The following is a 25,159-nucleotide window of genomic DNA, read 5'->3' as shown; positions in this document are numbered from 1 at the left end:
TAGCGCCCCGTGTGGACGGCCTGACGGCGGTGACTTGGGAGGTGACGCCTGGAAAACCGGCAGGAGAATGCAAGTAAGAAGAAGTGCCATTGCCGACCTCAGGGACCACCCAAGGGCAAAGTCCAGAGGATCCAGGGGGAGAAAACAGGACTGAGGAGGACGGCTAAGAGCAGGGTTTAGGAGCAGGACTGATAGCAGGAACAGGGCTAGGAGCAGGGTTGATAGCAGGAGAAGGGCTGGTAGCAGGTGGGGAGTCATAGAAAGAAGTGAGGATCTGGCAGTGGGCAGAGGACTGAGGAGAGTTTTTATAGGAAGGGGAAAAAACAGGTGAAACCTCTCCATAATTAAGGCCTGGGAGAGTGAGGAGTGAAGTGTCTGGTGTGTGGAGCAATCTTCCACTGGCAAGTCCAGTGGAAGATAGAGATAGGGGGAAAAACCACAGCTGGGCAGGTGCCAGGCTGAAACAGTGACACCTTTCTCCCTGTGGCCATCAAACTTTACAACTTCTCCATCCTCTGTAAGGGGGAGAGGAATGGACAATCATCAAAATCATATTTATCACTCCACCTTGTTCTATTATTGACCCATTTAATCCATATATTCATTCTGTGTATATATTGACATTTTTATATTGATATTATTTTGTATTTGTGTTGGTCAAAATATTTTGTGACTGTGGTTCCTTTTCTTTCTGTCTGAATTCATATGCAACTGTAACAAGCAAAAAAATATATATAAAAAAAAATCCCCCTGGGACGTCTGAATCCTGAAACACTGAAGAACAATTTGATCAGGTTTGTTGAATGTTTTTTCGAAAGTGGAAGAGCTCTAGTAAAAATGACACTGGTCAAACAATACAACAGCAATGTTAAGTGAAACATGAGATTACATATTCTCTGGAGAAAGGATACAATATTGTAATTTTATTTTACAGCAGTATTTTTACAAACTGAGCTCTATGACTAAATGTTTTAAGATAAATATCCATCCAAGTGTGATGTTCATGGGCATTTATTTTGACATATAATAGAATACAACAGTAAATAATTTAAAATGAACAACAAATTATTTATACTGTTAATTAGTAATATTAGTAGTAATATGTTATAAGTTATACATCATGTAGACACTCACAGAACCATCTGAAAACCATAAAGTAACTGAAAGTAAAACTGCAGAGTACCACCAAGTGACTTGTACTTAAAAACATGTAGACACAGGAAAATTATATCAGGTAAAATAACAAGTTTCTTATTGTTATTCCCTAATTCTCTTAATCCTTCATGACAAAGTACATTTCCTACACAGATATTAAAAGTACAGATTAATCTACACATAGTAGGTTACATATATTAAACTGTATTGTTTTTAACAATAGTTCATCATATGATGTTTTTATTATAAACAACATTTTTCAATCTGACAGTTGAAGATATTTTTAACAGCAAAATAGCAAATCAACATTATGCAACAATGTCATATACATGGCCTCAAGGCTTGAAAGAGTTTGTGAATTGTTTTTTTTGGACAGGAAGTGTAAGCTTCTATTAAACTGTAAAATGTAATGAGAGAGTCTACAAGTTGGCAGCGATCTGAAGAGCAAAATAATGTCTAATCATGAATGTAGTTTCCTGTTGTACTTCTATTTTGTTGATGATGCACTCCTCTTTATTGACATGGAACTAGATAAAAGAAAAGTGAAAAACATTATATGGTGCTAAACACAAGAAGAAACGTCATTTTATGTAATTTTTTAAATATTTCTTTCATTAAGTGACATTAACTGTGACACACTGGCAATTTGTTAATCTTCTTTTTTAGATAGTTTATAAACTTAATGTTTTACCGAAGAAGATACACTATCTATAGAACCGGATGGTCTGATAAATCTTCATTTCGTTTTATTTATAATTTGATCCAGAAAGGAAACGTGTCAGTAAAATACAGCTCACTTCCTCTTAAAGAAATGTGCTGACAGTGTTGAAACTAAAGGTGATATGTTACAAAACACTACTAGAGAATTGTAAATTGGAAAAAAATGCTCCAAGCACTTTAGAGCAGTAAATTAAACAGCTTTCTAACCTACAGTTAGCTCTAATGTAATTACATGATGTGCAACATTAGACAGATCAGATAAACAGCTCTTATTAATGTTTGACCTGTGATGGAAAGTGGATTCACATTAGAGAGTCTGATCATCAAGTTCGCTCCTCTTGTTAAGACCTTGAGCTTTGAGCTGAGCAGAATCAAATGTGACACCTCTGCATTGTTTAGCTTGGCCATCTGAAAAACAAATACAAAACAAAACAAAAACAACAAAACTTATTAGCATCAATTAATCTGTAAAATTGAAAAAAAAAACTATTAATAAAATGGATTTCAACAATTTAGAAAAAAATAATAGTAATCTGTAGGCCTACCATGTCCAGTGTTACCAGTGTAATCAAATCCCCTGATTGAGTCATAGATGCAAGCATCACCTACAATTTAGTGAAAAGTCTAATTAGTCAAATCAGTTCTATGGAATAAATCTGTAAAAAACGAAGTAGTGATTTTAGAAAGAAACATTCAGGTAGACTGACCTGGATGGAGAACGGAGTATACATGATCCTGAGAAACACGCGGGTTGGTCTGTTGGTCCTTGTCGGTGCTTCGTGTCTGTGTGGTTCTGAAACACGAGGAATCAAAATAAATTCACAGGAAGCTTCAAAAAAACTACTGTTATGTTCAACAGGAGAGAAGACAGTGCTGCACTAACCTCCGACTGCATGCACCTGAAAAATAAGATGTATTTATTGTTACTGTTTTATATGTTCACAAGAAGTCCTCAGTAATTTTAATCTGCTTTAAATTTGAAATTCTCACTATTGGACGTGGTGAGGCGATGCACCAGGAGCAGGAGAACAACCACAAATATCCCAATGATGATCCCAGCGAACAATGTTACAGTAAATGAAGAGCTTTCAGGCCTGGACGCTACACACAGAAAAGGTCTCATTAAACTAGTACGTGACTCGTATCACATCCATTACTGATTTTACAATTAAAAAATAAGTCATGCTATTCATGAATACAGTGACTGCATCTGTGTAAACCAATATCATTTTTAAATTCTAAGCATTTGGTTATAATTCTCACAAGGTTTTATGTTTTAACAAGGTTTGACTTTATCTTTCTGAAAGGTACAATGAAACCTACTGTGTACAGTGATGTTGACTGCATTGCTGAAGTCTCCTGATCCAGTCACACACCAGTACACTGCATCACTGTACTGCAAACTGTGGATGGTACACGTAGATCCGGCCATGGTTCCCCAACCGTGACAGCGTGATGGTCCTGTGTCAGTTAATCTCATCACTCTCCACTCTGTGGAGTTTCCCTCACAGTTCAGTGAGATAGACTCAGAGGGGAAATACTGCACTCTGTCAGGAGTCACTGTGAGAGACGCTGCTGTGTCAAACGCTGTGTCAAACAAAAACATGAACGAGTGAAACCAAGCAAAGAGATTCAGTATTTTACAGTTTTTAACCTCTTTAGACTCTAGTGTGATGATTAAAACACTGCCTGACATACAAATGTAATGTAAAAATCATGTTTGCATGTTGCAACAAAGACGTGGAGGTTTAGATTAATTTGTCACTTTTGATTAAAGCTGAGTGATGTATTGCCAAACACATTTTACAGGATGGTTTGGATTCTTTTGCAATAAAATTACAATATGTCCTTTGTTAATTTGCTGTATGTAAAGTATAAAGAAAATATTTTCGATCACTACCTTAATTGTATTTTGCAATCACCAAGCAAAGATGGGTTGTGGCATACCACTGTGTGATTGCACAGATTGCAAAGTGTTGAGGTCTTTCACCGTATACAGTTGTTGATATTCAGAAAAGATTCAGGGATTCTGTTAAGACCTCAGTGTGTAAAGACCACAGTTGAACCAGTGAACACTGAGGCCTCTGGGGACACTGAATGAAAAAACCTTTGGTGAATTCAAACACATGAGCTTGGAAGGACTTTGAAGAACTGTTGTTTCTTAACAAAGTCGGCTGCTGCCTCCAGACATCCAAACTGAAACTCTATCATGCAGTAATGATGCAGAGTGACTTGGGCACAAATTCAAGTCAGATAGACTGAAGACAGTGGATATTTGTTCTGTGGTCAGTTCATGTTACATCCATCTATTTAGGGAGTGGGTGTGAATTAGTGCCCATTTCATGAGTGACTTGACAGAAAACATTAAAATTAAGTTGCCCAGTGAAAAGGCTTTATAGTCTTTATTTGTACTTTGTCAAATGAAGAAAGGTAAAATTGAACTGACAAAAAAAGTGTTAGTGTTAAAAAGTGTATTTGAATGTGAAGTAACTTAATCTGGGTTGTGCAGAATGGTTGATTGTCATTCTGTTGGGGCTGTGATGGTGTAAATGGGGTTGAAATTGGCAATACCTTACATGATGGAAATATTTTTTTTTTTTATGTGAAAGAAATAAACCAACTCACCTCCAGACCAGACAAACTTAGGTTCACTAAAATGCGAGTAATATCTTCCTCTTTGAGCTCTACACACATATCGTGCTGTTTGACCAGGAATGATGTAGGAATATTCTGCAGTCCCATTGATGCTACCAGGCAGCAGCACGTTTTTGTAGGTGCTCTGTGACAGATCAGCAACAGTCTTATACCAGTAGAACCTCCATCCTGCAGATGGATGCTCAATCCTACAGTTCAGACTTACTGAGTCTCCAGGACTCAGCCAGGATGGACACACAGTGAGGACAGGTTTAGGAATATCTATTTGGAAAAAGATTTCCAGAATGAAAACATGTTTTTTTTTTCTTTCTTGAAATAATAACTTTACATATATTAATACATGTAAAGATAAATAAATGATAATTGTACATAGACATTTTTGCACAAATGAAACACAAAGGGACTCACAGCCGTGCACTTTCAAATTGAGAGGATCACTCCAATTCGTAGAAGACTGGTGTCCACTTATGTTTGTGCCTTGACATCTGTAGTGTCCACTGTGGAATACATACGCAGTAATCCTGTGTTCGTATCCATTTGAAGGTTTTATTGAGCTGTTTGTTTCCCATTTATACTCCCACAATGAGTGTCCTGCGTTCTCAATCTCACATCTGAGGGAGATCGTTTCTTCTCTGTAGATCTTTGGCCAGTTGGGTTGTAGGGTCACAACAGCTCTCACCTCTGTTCAAATTGAGAAAGGGATCAATGGAAAAAGGTTGACTTACGTCAAAATGTCCTTTATGTCATATTTTAATCTTGATCTCTGCAGATTATACAGTCAACTAAAGCTTGTAAGTTCTCATCAAACTCTCTGTGTGAAAAAAATGGTCGAGAAACTATTGTGGAGCTGAACTTCTACAGTTCAGTTGTAGAAGTGAAGATATTTTACTGGTTAGTAGTAGTTATTACTTTGATGCTATGTGAATAAAAAAATGTTCCTTTACCTTGAGTGTGTCCATAGCAGATTGAATTCAGCACCAACATCGAGACAAAAGCTGTATTTCAATAGACAATTGGAGAAATGAGACAAATTAGACAAAAACAGACATCTTAAATCATTTTGTTCAATTATAATTATAATTTGATAGCCGAGAACTATAACAAAATTATTACTGACAGTGTGTGTAACACAGTCACACAGCCAATGTCTTAACACAAATTGTGTCAAGCCGTCAGTAAAACTGAAAAATGTGTGTCAGTTTTTCTCAGTACGTATATTTCTCTTGCTTGTAACAGAAAGTAGATGATGTACTCACAGAAAGACCCCGTCACACAGAGCGAAACACTCATCATCTTCAAATCAATCCACAAAATACTGAAACTGAAGAACTGAGGAAGAAATGGGAAAAAAATCAGTGCAGATATGTTGTTTAATGGTTTAAACCAGCAGCAAAAAAGGTACAGTGAATTAGTTTGAGCATGTTGGAAATCATCAGGTAACAATACTACAACATGTTCTGAAATACTACAACTAGTTCTTACAGCAGTTCTCCAAGTAAAAACTAACTAACCTGAAAATCCACTGTTTGATTTTCCTCCAGTTGAGCAGCTGTGGTGCAACGCTGCAGTAATATCAAGTGTTGGACAGATCACATGAGTGATTTGTCAGGCTGTACATAAAAAGTCCTTCATTTCCTTCCTGACACAGATATGATCAATCCTTCAACTCATTTATTTCATTTTGTATATTTGTTGCACTTGAATGATTCAGATCATCAAACACATTTTAAAATCACGCAGAAATTACCAGAGTAAATACAAAACACAGTTTCTATGTATTTATTAAACATTCATGTAATACAATGTTGAGAACAGTTGGTTGTTTTCAATGCACAAAAGAAACAGGAGCTGTTCACACGTGAATAAAATGTAACATTTAAAGTAAACTTACCTGATTACAGTTGGGTAACCTGTCTTCTGTAATCACTGTTTGCCTTTAGAAAAACCTGATTTCAGAATTTAGATCTCTCCTGCAGGACTTTATTATCTGTGCTGTATATCTATACCATGCGTAACCAGGTTTCTAATCAGGTTTTTAGAGTAGTGCATGTACATGAAGAAAGGCTGCAGAGAGGGAAAAGAGCAGAGTGGAAGACTGAATTAAAGATGAGGTCACTAAATGGAGCCGTGTGGCTTCATTATTAACGTCGTTCCAAAGTCTAACTAAAGCTGAATCTAACACAACAAGACCAGCAGACGTCTGAATAAGTGACTTTCCACTGCTGTTGTTTCTTTTTTGCCTTATTTGTTCTTCATCTTTCGCCTGCTGTGCTGTCTGTTCAGATTCACACACACACACACACACACACACAGACACACAGTTAATGTCAGGGACCAGTGGCTTCTATCGCTACACAGTTAAAATCTGTGAGTTATAGTTCCAATATAAGTAATCAGATTATCATCTGCTGCATGTTTACAACCAGTAACCTGGTAACTTAAGTGTATGTAAGGAGAGATTATGACATTGCTTATCAGCCACTTACAATCCAGCCCACACACACACACACACACACACACACACACACACACACAGTATACAACCGCATGTACCATACAAACCTACTTAACATATGTCTTGTCTGTGTGGTATTTCTTGTCTTGTTCTCTACACCCTGTTCTGTTGTCTGTGTGCTGAACAGCACCTTTGGGTTCTTTATATAAACCTGAAACAACAAAAAAAAAAAACTGAGATTACGGTTTATTGAAGATCTACGGTAAGTGTGTCTAAAGATATTTTACATTTAGCCATAAATCTTCAAATGTGACCAGCAGCTGTTTGTACTTGGCTTTAGAATAAACTGTTTTATCTGTTACTGCAGGTAATTATTGTCATATCCTGGGGTGACAAACACTGGAGAGACGGCGACGAAACCCACAGAGTGGTGCAACCAAGGTTGCCGCAACTGCAGGGACAGCTGTAGGACCAGGAACAGTGACAGGAACTGGAGTCGGATCCATGACAGGAACAGGAGGCGGATTTGAGACAGGAACTCGATCTGAGACAAGAACTGGAGCTGGAACTGGAGTCGGGTCCGTGACTGGAACAGGAGCAGGATCCAAGACAGGAACAGCACCCACAGTGCTGACTGTGGCAGCAGCAGCAGGAGGAGCAGGACCAGGGACCAAAACAGCATCGGCTGCAGGACAAACAAAAGCAGCAGTAGCTGCAGGACTAACAAAGGCAGCATCGGCTGCACGACTAACTTAAGCAGCTTCGGCTGCATGACCAACAAAACCCGCAGCATTGGCTGCAGGACCAACAAAACCCGCAGTAGCTGCAATAACCGAATCTGAACCTGGTGCAACGGCTGCAACTGACCCTGGAACCCGGGGAGCCTTCCGCCTCCAACATGGATGTGGGCGCTTGCTGGGAAATCCCATCCACAAAGCCAGGCAGGTTCCCTCATACAGTGAGTACTGGGCATCACTAAATAATGGAGGCTGGCTAACTGAAAATCCGCTCCAAAGGTCTAGATCAGGAGCTGAATGGCCTTTGAGCTCTGCATAAATACAGCAGGTTTCCTCTGGGCTCAAAGCAAAGGGTTCTAGAGGGTCAGGTGAGGTGAGTGCAGTGCCATAAAAGTCCAGGGTATCCTCATCTGAATTATCAGCTCCATAAACAAAACGGTAGCAGGGGAGAAAAATGGAACGACCAGTGGTGGAATGAGGGAATTCCATGGTTGCTAATTTGGCTGGTTTGTTTTGTTACAAACTACCAAATGGAAGAGGGGAGTACAGACAAAAGGTATTTATCAACAAAATGGGCAGGGGACACAGGCAACTAACAAACACTAACAGTGTCAAGTGTCAACATAAAGAGAACCGAAAACACAGTGGACAAATACCAAGTGACAAACAAAAGCGCTGCAGTGACGCAGGCAAAAGACGAACTAATAAACATACAAAGTACCAACAAATAAAGCAGTGAACAAACATACAAACTACAACTCAGCAAAATAGAAATACAAAGTAACAAACGAAAACACTGCCCAGGGTAGGAGAAACAAACAAACAGTACAAAGTATCAACTAAAAACCCTCTAATCCTGATCTGTCTTTGCCTTTTGGATTTTCGGACTGTGGACCTCAAACTGTGCTTCTGACCTTCTGCTTCTCTGTCTGCCTCTGATTGTTGGATTGTGGATTTGGACTTGTTACTAGTGGCTGCATGGATAAAGTTCAATGCTCTATCTCTTGCCCACAGAGTGGTTAACTCCACAGCTCCATCTTATCTCAATTCAATCATTCAGGTCTACATCCCCTCCTGTCCACTGCGCTCGTCAACCATCGACACCAAGGAAAACTGTTCAGCTCAGTGATCCCACGATGGTGGAATGAGCTGCCTATCTCTGCACACTCAGCCACTTCAACTTGCAATCTTTAAAAAACTGCTGAAAACAGAACTCTTCCGCATCTTCCTTTGTACTTAAAAAAAAAACGTTTCTGCTCTTTTTTCTGCCATCAACTTCTTTGATGGCACTTTGTCCATGTTTTTCTTCTTGACCTAGCTCTGACTCGTTCGTCGCTTTGGATAAAAGCATCTGCAAAATGACTAAATGTAAATGCACTAGGACTGTGGATGACTCTGTTTATAAGACTGTGGACTTTGGATTTGTGCATGTGGACATTGTTTGCCTGGATCGTTTGCCTCCTGTTTTCTCTCACCACACTGGACCTCCTCTGCTTATTAAGTGCACCTACATTTTCTCCTCATCTACTGGATTCCTGTCTTCACACTCACGCAGTTATGTTACTTCTAGACTCACGTCTAATCTACCTCTAGTCACCTGCTCTGTTCCTTCTGGCACCTCCCTCATATCAAACTGTGAGTCCTTATCAGACCACATACTTACCTGTTCTCCCTGTGTCGTTCGTCACATCACCTGTCATGGTTTCAGGCTCGTGGCTGCTTGTACTTCCCCATGCCCTTATTTTGTCAACTTCCTGTTTCCTCTTCCCAGCCTGATCACATTCACTCCCCTAATTGAGTACACCTGGTTTCCCTCACAGTATAAATACCGGCCTGCTCACCTGTCTCCCTTGCCAGATAGTCAAACCTAAACCCTGGACACTATCCAGTGTTTCATTTGGACTGATTTACTTTGGATTTTTTACACTCTGTCTGCCTTGGACCCTGTCTCTTGTCTGACCCTCTGGTGCTGTGAGTTCTGTTTATTCCCGTCATTCCCCCTGCTCACATTATCAGAACTGTACCTGTATCTGCCTGATTCTATTTCTCTGACCTGCACCCCTTCTACTCTGGATTCCCCCTCACTGGACCAGCCTTACTTGACCCTGCTTCCTGTCTGCCCCTCTGGTTCTGTGAGTTTTCCTTTGATCTGTTTTCTCCCTCCTTGTTCCCTTCCCTGCTCAGACTCCTTTGTGTTTTAACCTGGATTGTCTTACTGTTGTGGATTTTGCCTGTTGGACTTACCTCAGAACTGCCTAATGTATGATCTGGATTACCCTTGACCAGAGTTTAGCCTTTTGGATTCATTGTTTGGACTGTCTGTGTTCATTACCCCAGACAGTTTTTCCACACCAGTTTTAGACATTTATTTGCATTTTTGCCCATCATTAAATCTTTCTCTTTTTCACAAAACACACACCTCTGCACTTAGTTTGACCACAGTCGACAACACTTCCTGTCTGTCAGACAGAAACTGAATTAAATACAACAAATGTACAGTAGAATCACACGACCCTAATGATGAGTTACTAGAGAACAGACTGGGAGATGCTGAATGATGGAGTAGGTAATGATGAGTTCAAGAGTAACTGAAACAGGATGATGGCCACTTGACATATATCAATGTTGTGTTTTGAATTAGTAACAGGACTTTAGTTCACACACACTTTACAGGTTTACTGAGTGTTTTTCTGTCTGAGCTTTTTGGACTGAAGTCAGCATTAAACAGAGAAGGCAACATTACCTGAATATTACCTGAACATTAACTGAGGAACACAATACTCTTAATGTTGTATTTTCCTCTTTACACTTGAGAGAGAGATGTTAGTGGAGCAGAATTTAGACTGTGTCATCACCACATGGTGTTCATACAGGAAGCAGTAAGCTACTGAAAGCCTGTGGTTGTGACAGCCACATATTTACATCTGTGTCACAGCACACATTAGACTTTAACTGCAGGCTGTATGTTTCTGTTTTATTAGCACAGAAAGGATGAGGTCATTCATTTGCAGTAAAGATACATTATAAATACGCTTCTCTACAGTCTAAACTACAGTCTCCTCTACACATGTATTGCTGATCAGTTGCAAAATGCATCATCTACTACCTCATATTGATCTACACTGATACTACCGGTGGTTTTAGTGATGTGGCGGACAGAGCTCTGACAGGTCTGTAGTCTGTAGTGCAGCACATTTGAAGTTTGCAAAAGAGCACCTGGATGTTCCACAGCACTACTGGCAAATATTCTGTGGACATATGAAACCAAAATTGAGTTGTTTGGAAAAAACACACAACACTATGTGTGGGGAAAAAAAGGCACAGCACACCAACATCAAAACCTCATCCCCACTGTAAAACATGGCAGAGGGAGCATCATGGTTTGGGGCTGCTTTGATGCCTCAAGGCCTGGACGGATTGTTGTCATTGATGGAAAATGAATTCCAGAGTTTATCAAGACATTTTGCAGGAAAACGTAAGACCATCTGTCCTCAAAAGAAGCTCCACAGAAGATGGGTGATCCAACAGGACAATGACCCAAAGCATACAAATAATTAAAAAAAAAAGAATGGCTTCAGCAGAACAAAACACACCTTCTGGAGTGGCCCAGTCAGAGTCCTGACCTCAACCTGATTGAAATGCTGTGGCATGACCTTAAGAGAGCCATTCACACCAGACATCCCAAGAATACTGAGAAGAGGACTGGTCCAAACTTACTCCAGGTCGTTGTGCAGGTCTGATCTGCAACTACAGGAAACGTTTGGTCGAGGTTATTGCCGCCAAAGACGGGTCAACCAGTTATTAAGTCCAAAGGTTCACATACTTTTTCCACCCTGCACTGTGAATGTTTACATATTATGCTCAATAAAAACATGAAAACATATAAAGTTTGTGTACTATTATTTTCAGCAGTGTTTTTCTATTGTTGTGATTAGATGAAGATCAGAGCACATTTTATGACAAACTATAGCTGGATTACAGCTGGGATGGAGCTGCTGATTGTGACTGTAGTCGTATCTCTGCTCCAGTTGTTACTGTATTTGCTCAGTGTGAATAAAACTATATGAACCACTCAGTAGAGTTAAACAGAGCAGCAGATAAACACAGCTGAATACCACAAACAGCTGGAGCTGATCCCAGCTGTCCCTGGAAGAAAGGTTGTGTTGTGTACTGTACAGGTTACTGTACAACATCTTTCTGTCTACAGCTTTACTGAGTGATTCACATAGTTTTTAACCAAATGAGCTAATATGAACAATCTGAATCACAATCTTTCTGTCTCCATCTCTCTGAGTTACAGTGATACTTGCTGCTCAGCAGCCACAGCTGAGGGTGAACCCACTCACTCTGTGGACACAGCCAGCGAGGATCTACTGCATGATACGGACTATAGGCTACTATAGAATAGATCATTATGGACCAGATCTAATTTAAAAACTAGTGTGAGGGTTCTGTAGTAATCCAGAAACAGTGGGTGTAGATGTTGTTTTTCTTGAGTTTACCTGTATTGTCTAAACTGGTTTAGATTGTAGCCAATACAGTTTGTCTGTTGAGGTACATGTGAGCAGAACACAGTGCTGAAGAAAAACAAAGAGATTTGAGACGAGTGGGAGTGAAAAGGATGAGAAATGAGTAGATTAGAGGGACAGCACAGTTAGAGGAAGGATGCAGAGAATATCAGGAGAAGAATGATGAGGATGGAGCTGCCAGAAAGGAGGAGAAGAGAAAGACCAAAGAGGAGGTTCATGGACATGGTCGGTGTGACAGAGGACCAATCAGAGAACAGAGTGAGATGGAGACAAATGACTGACTGTGGCAACCCCTAAAGGGAGCAGCCGGAAGAAGAAGGAGAGGAATCAAAGATGAATATCAATGTTTTTCAAATGAACCTATCGTATGAAAAGGAAAAATTCCAGTATCATCACAACCCTAATTAGTACTAACTGTGACTGAAGCATTTAAAGTATTAGAATAGATTTAGTAAATTTCATTTTTAGAAAAAGGACATTTGGAACTAAACTGGTTCCAATTGTCAGCAAATGAAATGAAGCTTAAAGTACAGAGAAACTCAGTGAAACATGTTTGTGCTTTTCAAGCAGACTGACTAAAGAATCTCTCTGAAACTAGACTGAAGCTGATTCACAGAACACAGTGAAACTTGAAATGGGTCAAACTGCTCTAATGCATCGTTTACATCAAGGAATACATGTACATAGATCATCTTGAAACATTGTAAAGAATATATACAAATAAATATTGATAAAATAAAAATAATCAGGTTTTTATTGTGACTGGATCCAGATTACAGTGAGTCATTCAATCACTTACACACACACACAATGAATGTCTCATATCTGACACACATACTGCATGAAGAGTGGAGTTAGAACAGAGCAAGAATTAAAAACGGGACTAGTTTGTGACATTTGAAATGAAAAGAACAAATGTCTTGTTGCTCTGAACAGTTCACACAACAACAATCTGTCTTTTGTCAAGTTTGATAATGTCAGAGGGAAAAGACTGTGGGATGTGTTTAGTACATAAAGCAATTAAAAACAAACAACTTACTACTGGAAATATGTGTAAAAAGGTAAAAATACAAATAGAAAATACATAGTTACATACTGTACATATATCAGCAGGATATGTAGTAGATCAAACTACATATACACAGTAAACGTGTGTGAAAAAGCTTCTCTCTGCACCGTCACCTCTGTCCTACTGTACAACTAAATGATCATTTAGCTGCTGTTTGGAACATCCAGCCATCTGTGCTTTGTGCTGAAATAACAGAATATGTACATCATAATCTTAGGAGCATGTGTGATGATGTGTTCTGTTGTGTCATCTATTAACACATTACAGGACAAACTACTGAGCATGTTGTCATGTTTTCTAGCAGAGATGCTCACAGTGGTTTTATTAAATACTGTCAATCATTTGTCTTTGGTTTGTTTTCCTTACAGGCCTGATAAAAAACACAGAAACAACATGGAGTTATCAGAGATGGAACCATGCTTTCTGACATTATTATGAGTTGTAACTCATTTAATTATTTGTCAAATAAATCATCACCATAAGCTACATGGCAGCATTATCACCAAAAGACGTTCCAGGTTTGACTTGAGTACAAACAGGTTCATCTGTCGCTGCAGCAGAAGATTTTCCTGTGAACAGAAGTGATTTGATTGAAATATTTGTTTGTAATTTCATAATTAACTATGATAACATAGTGAACTAAGGTAGTCACATTAATATCTCCAGTACATTTCAAGCCCCACCCCATTTGTAAACTGCTATGAATTAGTGCTGTTGGCGGAGACTTAAACATTTGCCAATGTGGATTTAATGCAATGCGCAGACTTTACCCACCTTTGTTTTCTGTGGCTTTTCCTTTCTTGTGTTTGTCGATCTGGGCATACACCTTACTGTCATCTGTAACAGAAACATGTGGGCATAGGTTTGTTTAACAGATATATAACATACAGCTGATGGATGAACAGATGGATTCCTGAATGAAAATAAAAAAAGAAAACTGTAGCATCAGATGTTGAAATATAAAACAAAACAAAATACACTGACATCTATTTGATGTCATTAAACTCAACTTTTGTCTTTGTATTTGTGTCCTAAAGTTTACTTCTTCATCAACACTGAAAAATATTCTTACACTAAAGCTGACCTGCTGCTTTTTAAAACATCCTGCAATTAAACATTTCTACATATATGTTTTCGATAAATTACGTTACCACCAAAGCACAAATACTAAATAGGAATACACATATAAATCATGCCTTGTGTTAAAATAAATAATGTAGGTTAAAATATTGTGTGCTCATTTATGATGAAGTGATCAATAATGTTTGACACATTATTGTAAAAATCACAGGGTGTCTCATGTTTTATAGCAGATATGCTCACAGTGGTTTTTATAAAATACCATCAAACTTTGTTTTGTTTTTCAGAACTGGTGGAAAAAACTAAAAAACAACAACATGAGGTTATCAGCTTTTTTTTTTATACAAAAATAAAGCTCATGTGTCAACAACACGACTCCAACCCACTAAACTAAGCAGTGCTCAGCACAGTTCCAGTGATTAAACTCAAATATCTAAATCATAGTTTTGCAAACCTGTGAACACAAATGTCATTATTGAGAAACTGTGTTCTCCCAGAAACACCTTGATGACCAGTTGCTCCCAGTCATGTAATACATGTGAAAACTCAGTTGAGGAACACATATCATGTGTCCAAGTATAAAAGAGGATCCAAGTAATGACATCCAGGCAGAGCTGTCATGGTTCCAGCCTCGTTGCTGCTGGTGTTTCCCCCCGTGCTTTTATTTTGGCAACTTTCTGTTTCCTCTTCCCAGTCTGATCACATGCACTCACCTGATTGGTTACACCTGGTTTCCCCCTCGGTATAAATACCGGCCTGCTCACCTGTTTCCCCTGCTAGATAGTTTGTTCTCAACTCCCGGACACTATCCCTTGTTTTCTTGGACTGACTTATTTTGGATTTTTTTGGACTCTGCCTGTTCTAGACCCTGTCTCTTGTCTGACCCCCTGGTACTGTGAGTTCTGTTTATTCCCTGTCTTTACCCCTGCTCACGGTACCAGACATGTACCTGGACTTCTACCCCTTTACCCTGGCTACCCTGGATTCCCCCTCACTGGACCAGCCTGACCTGACCCTGCTCCCCCTCTGGTTCAGTGAGTTTTCCTCCTGTCTGTTTTCTCCCTCGTTTTTCCCTTCCCTGCTCTGTTTCGGTTTGGATCTCCCTGTGTGTCGACCTGGATTGTTTTTCTGTTGTGGATTTTGCCTGTCAGTCTTATCTCAGAACTGCCTAACTGTGTATGACCTGGATTCCCCACGACCTCTGAGTAAGCCCGGTGGATTATTGTTTGGACTATCTTCTCGGGATGCTTGTTGACACTTGTTACTGTCCTGAACTTTCTCCATTGTCCTCCATTCTGTCCATGTGCTCTCCATTGGTCGGCCATTTTAGTTGTGACGTCACGTCCGGTTCTCACCCAGTCCACCATACTCACTCGACGTCATCTCCTTGCATCTAGTGACTCTTGTATCCATTGATTTACCATTGTTCTGTTGCTGTAAATAAAGATTTAATATTTGGTCCTGTCTGATCTCTGGCCATAGAGTCCTTCATCAAACTCGTGACAAGAGCAATGGTGCAGGGGGATGAGGCCTGACATTTTCCTCACTCACACTCTTTCCACATCAGTGTTTCCATGGACTCCATGGTCAAGGGAAAAGGGGTTCTTTGGTCCCACCAAAATGGTGCTTTTTGGCCATCAGACAAGATGCTATGTTAGGCGCACACCAAACACTGCACATCACCACAAAAAGACCATCCTCACTCTGAAACGTGGTGGTGGCAGCATCACGCTGTTGGATGCTGCTCGGCCTTGGAAGGCTTGTTAAGGTAGAGGGTAAGATGAATGCAGCAAAATATAGGTCAATCCTGGAGGACAATCTTATTTAGTCTGCACTACGGCTTGGGAGAAAATTTGTTTTCCAGTAAGACAATGACCTGAATCATACAGCTTCACAGAAATGGTTTAGCGACAACAAGGTGAATGTTCTGGAGTTAAAGCCCAGACCTCAATCCAATAGGGAATTTGTGGATGGACTTGAAAAGGGCTGTGCACACAAGATCCCCAAAAAACCTAGAGCTTGAGCAGTTTTGCAAAGGAAAACAAAACATTCCAGTGTCCAGATGTTCAAGCCTAAAGAGACCTATCCACACAGAGTCCATGCTGTGATGCCGCCAAAGGTGCATCTAATAAATACTGATCTGAAGGGGGTGAATATTATTGCACTGATTCACCATATATGTGTGTGTATATGTGTATGTATGGATATATTTAACTGACTTTACTTTAGAGGAACCTGTTTTTACTTTTACATTAATGAGGTATTTTTCTGAAATTCTTTTGTCAAAGTCGCCAACTTTTATTGACCATGAATGATTTATAATGTCAATAAAATAATGAAACGTCCAAGAGGGCGAATACTTTTTATAGGCACTGTATGTTTCTATATAAATAACCTCAATAAAAGGTCAATAACAGGTTTGGGGGGAGATCCTCCCTCAAGTGGAGGAGTTTAAGTATCTCGGGGTCTTGTTCACGAGTGAGGGAAATAGGGAGCGTGAGATTGACAGACGGATTGGTGCATCGGCAGCAGTAATGCGGTCGGTGTACCGGTCCGTCGTGGTGAAAAAGGAGCTGAGCCGAAAGGCAAAGCTCTCGATTTACCGGTCAGTCTATGTTCCTACCCTCACCTATGATCATGAGCTTTGGGTCATGACCGAAAGGACAAGGTCGCGGATACAAGCGGCCGAAATGAGTTTCCTCCGCAGAGTGGCTGGGCGCACCCTTAGAGATAGGGTGAGGAGCTCAGTCACCCGGGAGGAGCTCGGAGTAGAGCCGCTGCTCCTCTGCATCGAGAGGGGCCAGTTGAGGTGGCTTGGGCATCTGTTTCGGATGCCTCCGAGAGGGAGGTTTTTCGTATATGTCCCACCGGGTGGAGACTATGTCTCTCGGCTCTCAGCTGCTCCCCCCGCGACCCGGCCCCGGATAAGCGGTGGAAAATGGATGGATGGATAAACTCAATAAAACTGTAAAGAATTTCTGGAAATGGGTTTAAACATTTGGGAATAACTGTAATAAGAAATATAATTAAAACCCTTACAGTACTAATTACAAACGATGTCCATTTTAGAAATACTGAACACACTGAACACTGTGTCCAAGATGTTTGTTGGACAGCCGCTACAGATAAATACAGACTTTACCAACCTTGGTTTTTCTTGGCTTTTCCTTTCTTGTGTCTGTCGATCTTGGCATACAGCAGACTGTCATCTGAAACAGAAACAACATGTTAGCATTGGTTTGTTCAGCAGACATATAACATAAAACTAATTTATGTAACGATCCATGGTGACTTTACTGAACTGCATATTGACCCATAATTATATTTAACCATGTGACATATTGTACAAGCTTTGATTTCTGAGACAGTAAACTGAGCTCTCCTCTGCATTATGCTGCTTCCCTGTTGAAATAATCAGATGAACTCGTCAAAGTAAAAATAACGATGATTTAAGACACAGAAGGCTGTAAAATCTTTGAATTAGATTTCTTGTATAATAATTGGAGTCCTCACCCTTCTTCTTTCCAAGGGTTTGAAGTTCAATCAAATAATATGTGGCATCATTGGATATATCTGAAATATACAGATTGTTTTAGTATAAAATCATTACAGACATTTCTAACTAAACATACAGTATGAATCTTTTGTTACTGTACCATTTCCAGTGTTTTCAGAGTCATTCTCTAATTCATAGATATGAGCCCCACCTACAGGAAAATAGAAATAAATATGTTTATGTACAAATAAAAATTATACTTCAAATAAACTCACTTTTGTTTTTTGTTTTGTTTTTAAAGATGTCAACAGAACTAGTACAAATACAGCACATCTTTAATATTTCATAGTCTTTCTTATATTGAAAAAGTCACACTCTGCCCTGTAAGATATATTCATATTGTTCTCATCTACATTCGTGTCTTATGAGTAAACAGTGAAACAATAATATTTTTGGATTATTTCCATGTGGTAGTTTAGGTTCAGTTCAGGTTGAATCAATGTAACATTCAGTTTTACATGTGGATTTCTTGCTGTGATTAAATCACCTCAGGAACTGATTGTAAGGAAGAGTTAATGCAAAGTCAACAACAGCAATAAGAATCCAAATAACAAAAAGGTAAAGCAGAGAAACCTAAATCATCATCATCAGTTCAAATACTGACCATAGAGAGGAGAGGACTGGTCATTATGATGGTTTTCACTCTGGTTGACCCTGTGATTTGTGGTGGGGGGGCTGCTGCTCTCTGACTGAATCCACCTTAACACAAATAAATACATATGTTTAATCCAGAGGTGGAAAGTGCTGCTGTTAAATATAAGAAGAGAGGAAACAGTTTACTGACCTGATACAGCAGGAATCTGTGAAAAAGACATTTGTTGTTACATAGTTTTCAAACATAAAGAATCCTGCTGCTGTTTCATGCTATGACTTTAAAACACATCTATGTATCTGAATAATACAAGAGAAAGTAGCAAATAAACAGCTAATATCAGAGAGACAAATATCTCACGCTTGGACCGTCTGAAGCGACACAACAGGAGCAGAAGAACGAGAAGAACGAGAGAAACGACTCCACAAATCAGTCCAATGATCAGTGACCACGGAAATATTTCATGTCCTGCAGAGACAATAAGAATAAATATTATGTTGTAGTCAAAAACTTCAAATAATCTATTTTACACATGAGAAAATACATAAATCATTTGAATGTTACTCACTCGTCACTGTCATCCAACTCTGTGGTGACTCTTTTCCTGAGTGTTGACATTTGTAGAAACCTTCATGTGACTTTGACACTGCAGAGATAATCAGCTCCACTCTGGTATCATTTTGGAGAAGTTTGTCATTTTGATAGAAAAACACGTTGTTGGAAAGTTTTTGTCCTGTCTTCAATCTGCAGCCAAGAGAAACAGACTGTCCCTCAGTCACAGGACGAACAGGACTCATCAGGATCATATCTGCATCTAGAAAACAGTCAAACAGTAACAAGTTTCAGTCAGAGATCATCTGCAGAAGAAGCTGACGTAGAGTGATGCGACATTTATTTACTGATATTTAATCTAATACTTACAAACTATAAGTTACTTTTTGACACATAAACAGCTTTTCTACAGTTTCTAGGAATAAATGATCCAACACTTGATTTGAATTGTGATGATTGACACTAAATCTTCAGACTAATCCTGATCTTCACCATTGATAAGAGACAGTATGGAACTGTCCTCTCTTTGGAAACAGAATAAGAGTAAAGCTGCAACTGGGATGAAGCCAAACGACAGCTTGTTACAGCAGCTCTAGAGAGAACAGGACATATGGACACATCAATATACTGTGTCATTTATCATTTGAGCCCTGATCAGATGTGTCACCAAATGTGGTCACCAGAGGGAGCTGCTGTTTGAACAGTACACTATAAAGTAGAAACAACAACAAAGAAAACTGTAAAGACAAACTACCAAGATTATTAGTTGTGATATGAGACTTTTGTCTGTTGATGTCATGTTATTTAATCTACTGTACCATGTAGCAGAGTCATGAACTAAACTCTGAAAACTTCACTGTGTACAACTCAGTTCTAAGAAGTAAATGATATAACTGCATTTAGAAGATGCTGTAAATACAGTAATGAAATGAAAAGAATCCAACATACTGTGTCCAGTGATGTTGACTGAATTAGTGAACTGTCCTGATCCAGACTCACACCAGTACACTGCAGAACTGTTCAGTCCACTAATGTTACATGTTGATCCAGTCATCGTCCCCCAGTCAGAACAGAGGGACAGGTAACTGTCCTCAGGAAACCTCCTCACTCTCCACTCAGTAGAGTTTCCTTCACAGCTCAGAGACACAGAGTCAGAGGTGAAGTGTTGAACTCTGTCAGGACTCACAGTGAGAGACGCTGATGGAGGAAAATCTGAAACACAAAACATGTTGTACACACACATGTTGTGACTTATACAGAGCTAAACAAGAACCTCAAAAGATTTCTCATTTTTATTAATATCATAGGTCAACAGGATACCTGGAGATTTCTTCAGCTTTACAAAGTTCATTACTTTGCTGACATAGATTTGACATGTTGGTCACAGACAAATAACTGGAAGATAAAGATGAAAAGAAAGGAACAAAGGAACAAACTGACCTCCAGACCAGACAAACGTTGGTTTGCTGTGTTCAGTGTAAAACACTGGTTCTCCTCTTCCAGCTCTACACACATATCCTGCTGTGTGTGTCTGTCCATGAACCACGTAAGAATCCTCTTCAGTGCCACTGTCACAACCAGGTAGCAGCTCATATCTGTAGAGTCTGTCTGACAGTTTGGGAACAGTCTTATACCAGTAGAACCTCCATCCTGCAGATGGATGTTCAACCTCACACTTCAGAGTTACTGAGGCTCCAGGACTCAGCCAGGATGGAGACACAGTGAGGACAGACTGGGGTTTATCTGTTGGAAACAGGTTTTCTCAGTATCAACACATGTTATGTCTACTGTGCAACATTAAATTCAATTTATCTGAACTTGAATAATCTTGTAATAGGTATTAGAAACTTTAAGATGGTCTAATTATGGAAAATCTAAATGTCAATATTCCCTGTTTATTTGTTGTGATTTGATGTGATTAACTATAGATGCCTCATGTATTACTCATCGGGTTTTTCAGGTTCTACTGAGTCCAATAAATAAAAACTCTTGAAGTTCAGTGACCAGTTTTCTCTCAAAATTGCTGTTCTGTGGTAACTGGACTTGTCTGAGATTCTGGACTTGAGTCCAGAAAAAGTGTCTAACAGTGATCTATGATCAGAGCTATCTGATCTACACCATGAGCCAAAACCAAACCACATCATGACAGAGAGTCAGAACCTTCCACAAAACCGACCCCCATTCAATTTATCTTTATTCTTGTAGTAAACATGAAGAGAAGTTTTAAATTAAATTATAGATCATTTTCATTATTTTCTTCATTGTCTACTTACGTGACACAGTCAGTTTGATGACTCTGCTCCACTCTGTTAACAAATAGTCTCCTCTGCCCCGACAACTGTAGTCTCCACTGTGGGACTCAGCAGCTCTGTAGATCCTGTATTCACTTTGTGTTGGATATGTGTTCAGGTTTGTTGGTCTCCATTCATACGTCCACTGAGTACGTTCATGGTTCTGGATCCAACATCTGACAGTGATTGTTTCACCAGTGTAGATCAGAGACCAGTTGGGATCCAGAGTCACAGTGGGCCTGATGGAAACTGTTGACATGGAAACAGTTTTCTATCTAATATCTACTGTATCAGCAAATCAATAAACAATAATTCACAGATTTATAAAACGTCAAATGAGAGTTTGACTCATTTATGAACTTTTATCATGAAGTTTTGTGGAGAACAAGTGGAGGAGAAAGTATCATCTGATAACTCTGACTCTCTCTCTTCTTTACTCTCTGTCCCCTAAAAACACAAAGACCATCTCACCTAAAATCTACAAACATGTATTTTCAGGTCTTATTCTGATAAGAATCACTAATTAATACAGTAATAGAAAAATAATATCACCTGTTTTCTTAATAGTAACTTCATCACTGTTCTCTGTGTAGTAAACTGGGTTTCCTCTTCCTCCTCTGCAGTAATAGACGCCTCCTTCTGAAACTCTGTTCTCTGATGACCAAGACCCTGAGTTATGTCTGAACCAGTATTTCCAGCCCTCAGACTCGTCCACAGAGCAGCTCAGTGTCACTCTGCCTCCTACTGGTATGACTTCACTGTCTGCTCTCAGCGAGGCTCTGGGTCTATTTGCTGTTTAGTTCATTGTAAAAACAAACATATAAAAGTTAGAACAAGACTTTCTCCACATTTCACTGACTTCACTATATTGACTAATTCATTTGCTGCTGCTATTAAACATGAAACTGTTTTTTTAAAACTGTCGTAGGGAAACTTCACTTCCAGCTCCCAAATAAATTCAGATTTAAACCAAGATAGATTGATACATTTCTATTAGTCCCATGATTCACTGGTTTACCTGTAGCCTTTACAGCACATTTTAGAATAAGGGAACACAACAAGTAAGTAAGTGAAGAGTTCAATGTGGTGTTATATATTATATACAATGAATACAAAGAAAACTACTACAAATTCTTATTGTAAATGTGAAGTGTTGTATTTCAGAATATATAAAAATATCAAACTGACCTGATACAGTCAGTGTGAAGTTTTTACTCCACTGTGTTGAAGAATAGGAGTCTCTTCTGTTTCTGCCCCTACACATGTAGTTTCCACTGCTGGACTCAGAAACACTGAGAGTCCAGTAATTAACATGTGTCTGATGTGAAGTTGACTGAGGTGTTTTCCATTCATAATCCCACTCAGTGTCTCCACCTCCCTGGATCTCACATCTGACAGTGATCTTCTCTCCACTGAAGATCTGAGACCAGTCAGGTTGTAGAGTCACAGAGACAGAAGTGGAAACTGAGAGACACAAAGAGAAATATTGAATTAACTCAATTAACTTGTTTGGTGTAAAATGTCCTGAGAGATGTTTGTTGAAATATTAGAAACACAGGAACTAAACTCACCAGTTATCTCAACAGAGACCTCATCACTGTAATCAGTGTAGTAAACTGGTTTTCCTCTTCTTCCTCTGCACCTGTAGATTCCTCCTTGTGAGACTCTGATATCTCTGTTTTCTTCACCATCAACCTGAGCTTCATCAGAGTTTGAGGTTCGTCTGAACCAGTTATATTTCCAGCCCTCAGACTCGTCCACAGAGCAGCTCAGTGTCACTCTGCCTCCTACTGGTATGATTGTTGGACCTGCTGTCACTTTGGCTTTGGGTATAGCTGTTTCGATTTAAAATAATGAAATAAACAACTTAAATCATGAAATGTGTAGGTTTTAATCTAATTATGAAAGCAACTTTCAGGTTCAGTCAGTTTAACTTATATTCCCCAAATATCAGATTACAATAAAAAATAATATTTCTCCATGGTAGATCTCAGACCAGTTGGGATTCAGAGTCACAACCACCCTGTTTGAGACTGTTACTGTTCAACAATTTACAAGAACAACAAAGATGTTAAATTGTATTCAGACAGATTTCTATTCTACATTGTGAGTTTCAAATCTTCTTGTCAAACTCACCCAGTGTGTTAATTCTAACTGACTGGCTGTACTGGGAGTAGTAAACTGGTTCTCCTCTTCCTCCTCTGCACCAGTACTGTCCTTCCTGTGAGACACTGATTTGTCCAGAGGAGTTGAAAACAGCATCTTGTAGTGTCAGAGGTTCAGAGGATTTATTGTGTCTGTACCAGTAATATTTCCAACCAGATGATGGATTCACAGAGCAGCTCAGAGACACACTGCCCCCTACTGGTATGATTGTTGTTGTAAGTTTGGCTTTGGGTTTATCTGTTGACAAAACATGACAAAACATGTAAAAACATTTTCAGATGGAAATTCCTTTAAAGTCATTTAAATTTACTATGTCATTTGACAGACACTTTTATCCAAAGTGACTTATAAGTTAGATACAAGTCATGCGACAGACTCTACTATTGAAATCCTTCCACATATTTCACTTTTTTTTATTTCTCAAAGTCTACAGTCAATACTACTATAGTTTTAGATTACAGGGCACCAACATGCACCATGTGTTGAAACTATCAAGTAATTCTGGTCAAAGTTTCTGAGCAAAAAAAAAAAAATCTTTACATAGTAAAATCAAAATATATTTAAATAGTTCATAATCAGACAATTAGACAAAACACACTGAAAGAATAGGATCATAAATACTATCATTTCTGTTGGTAAAACATTGATGACTCACCTGATACAGTTAAAGAGACAATATTACTTTTTTTTATTTGATTTGAGCTCCTGTGGAAACCAAAACAGTGGTATCGACCACTGTGACTTGTAGATAGAGGTTGTAATGTGAAGCGTTTATGTGAATTGTACTGAACAAACTCTCGACCGTCTTTATTCCATCTGTATTTCCAGTCAGTGTATTTTCCTTCCTTCATGTCACATATGAAGGTCACAGACTGTCCAGCAAAAAAACTGGACCAGTTGGGCTCAAGGGTCAAAACAGCATCTAAAACCAACAGAAACATACAAATAACTCTTCAAAATTATGAATATAATGTATTACAGTACAAACTATTTTACTCACAGAGAGAGATTAATCATAATGAAATAAATAATAATAAGAGAAGTGAACATTTACCTTGAGCATGTCCAGAGGAGAAGATTGTGTTTAGCACTGAAATAAAGACTGAAACTTAGCACATCAAGAGGAAAACACAGCAAACAACTGGACTTTCATTAATGACTAAATGTAACAAATGATCAGTGGTAAAAATCACATCAAACTGTATCTGATGATTTAACACAGTCGTCCTCTAAAGATCCTTCCTACAAAACAACCAAGCTGATAACAAGTGTGCTCTGTTCAAAGTGAACAAACCTCTGATCCTCTGTTCTCCTCACTACAACATTTTCTCTCATTTGTTCCATCAATCAGTGATTTACTCACAGAAAAACTGCAGCACACAGAGAAAAGTGTGTCCCATCCTCACATCCAACACTGACTGTGGGAGAAATTCTTCAAACTGCAGCAAATGAAGAGAAACACAAGTTACTGTACCTCCTGTGCTCATGGACTTTGGTTCTGTATTATTAGTTTATTTACTGGTACATTTGAGGACTTATATACAGCAACTAGTCATATGTGATATAATCCTTTATGTTGAGCTCATTGTTTGAACAAATATT

General features: G+C 39.0%; 2 protein-coding genes across 2 annotated transcripts in view; both read right to left on the bottom strand.

The window, feature by feature from the left end:
* Nucleotides 1–1,428: 1,428 nt before the first annotated feature.
* Nucleotides 1,429–6,570, bottom strand: LOC113157607. Its single transcript, XM_026353184.1, has 13 exons — nt 6,422–6,570; nt 6,042–6,169; nt 5,787–5,859; nt 5,475–5,525; nt 4,939–5,211; nt 4,501–4,791; nt 3,199–3,462; nt 2,866–2,976; nt 2,759–2,774; nt 2,583–2,668; nt 2,421–2,480; nt 2,160–2,283; nt 1,429–1,682 (listed from the first exon to the last, which is right to left on the bottom strand). The coding sequence occupies exons 3-12, from the start codon at nt 5,821–5,823 to the stop codon at nt 2,183–2,185; spliced, it is 1,290 nt and encodes a 429-aa protein (XP_026208969.1). The 5' UTR covers nt 5,824–5,859; nt 6,042–6,169; nt 6,422–6,570; the 3' UTR covers nt 1,429–1,682; nt 2,160–2,182.
* A 6,062-nt stretch (nt 6,571–12,632) lies between these two features.
* LOC113157775 overlaps nt 12,633–25,159 on the bottom strand; it is a 136,948-nt gene continuing 124,421 nt past the window's right edge. The window contains exons 20-34 of the mRNA XM_033326554.1: nt 22,963–23,226; nt 22,580–22,855; nt 21,944–22,183; nt 21,374–21,640; nt 20,541–20,843; nt 20,049–20,312; nt 19,117–19,362; nt 18,909–19,016; nt 18,741–18,756; nt 18,561–18,655; nt 18,057–18,107; nt 17,914–17,973; nt 17,547–17,609; nt 14,095–14,157; nt 12,633–13,889 (exon numbers count right to left, since the gene is read on the bottom strand). Of these exons, the coding sequence (XP_033182445.1) occupies nt 13,804–13,889; nt 14,095–14,157; nt 17,547–17,609; nt 17,914–17,973; nt 18,057–18,107; nt 18,561–18,655; nt 18,741–18,756; nt 18,909–19,016; nt 19,117–19,362; nt 20,049–20,312; nt 20,541–20,843; nt 21,374–21,640; nt 21,944–22,183; nt 22,580–22,855; nt 22,963–23,226 (2,402 nt within the window). The 3' untranslated portion in view covers nt 12,633–13,803. The remainder of the gene's footprint in view (nt 13,890–14,094; nt 14,158–17,546; nt 17,610–17,913; nt 17,974–18,056; nt 18,108–18,560; nt 18,656–18,740; nt 18,757–18,908; nt 19,017–19,116; nt 19,363–20,048; nt 20,313–20,540; nt 20,844–21,373; nt 21,641–21,943; nt 22,184–22,579; nt 22,856–22,962; nt 23,227–25,159) is intronic.

The sequence above is a fragment of the Anabas testudineus genome, chromosome 18 (assembly GCF_900324465.2).
Source record: "Anabas testudineus chromosome 18, fAnaTes1.2, whole genome shotgun sequence".
Taxonomy (NCBI): domain Eukaryota; kingdom Metazoa; phylum Chordata; class Actinopteri; order Anabantiformes; family Anabantidae; genus Anabas; species Anabas testudineus.
Note: the sequence above shows the minus strand (reverse complement) of the source record. Positions and strands in the feature narration are given on the sequence as shown.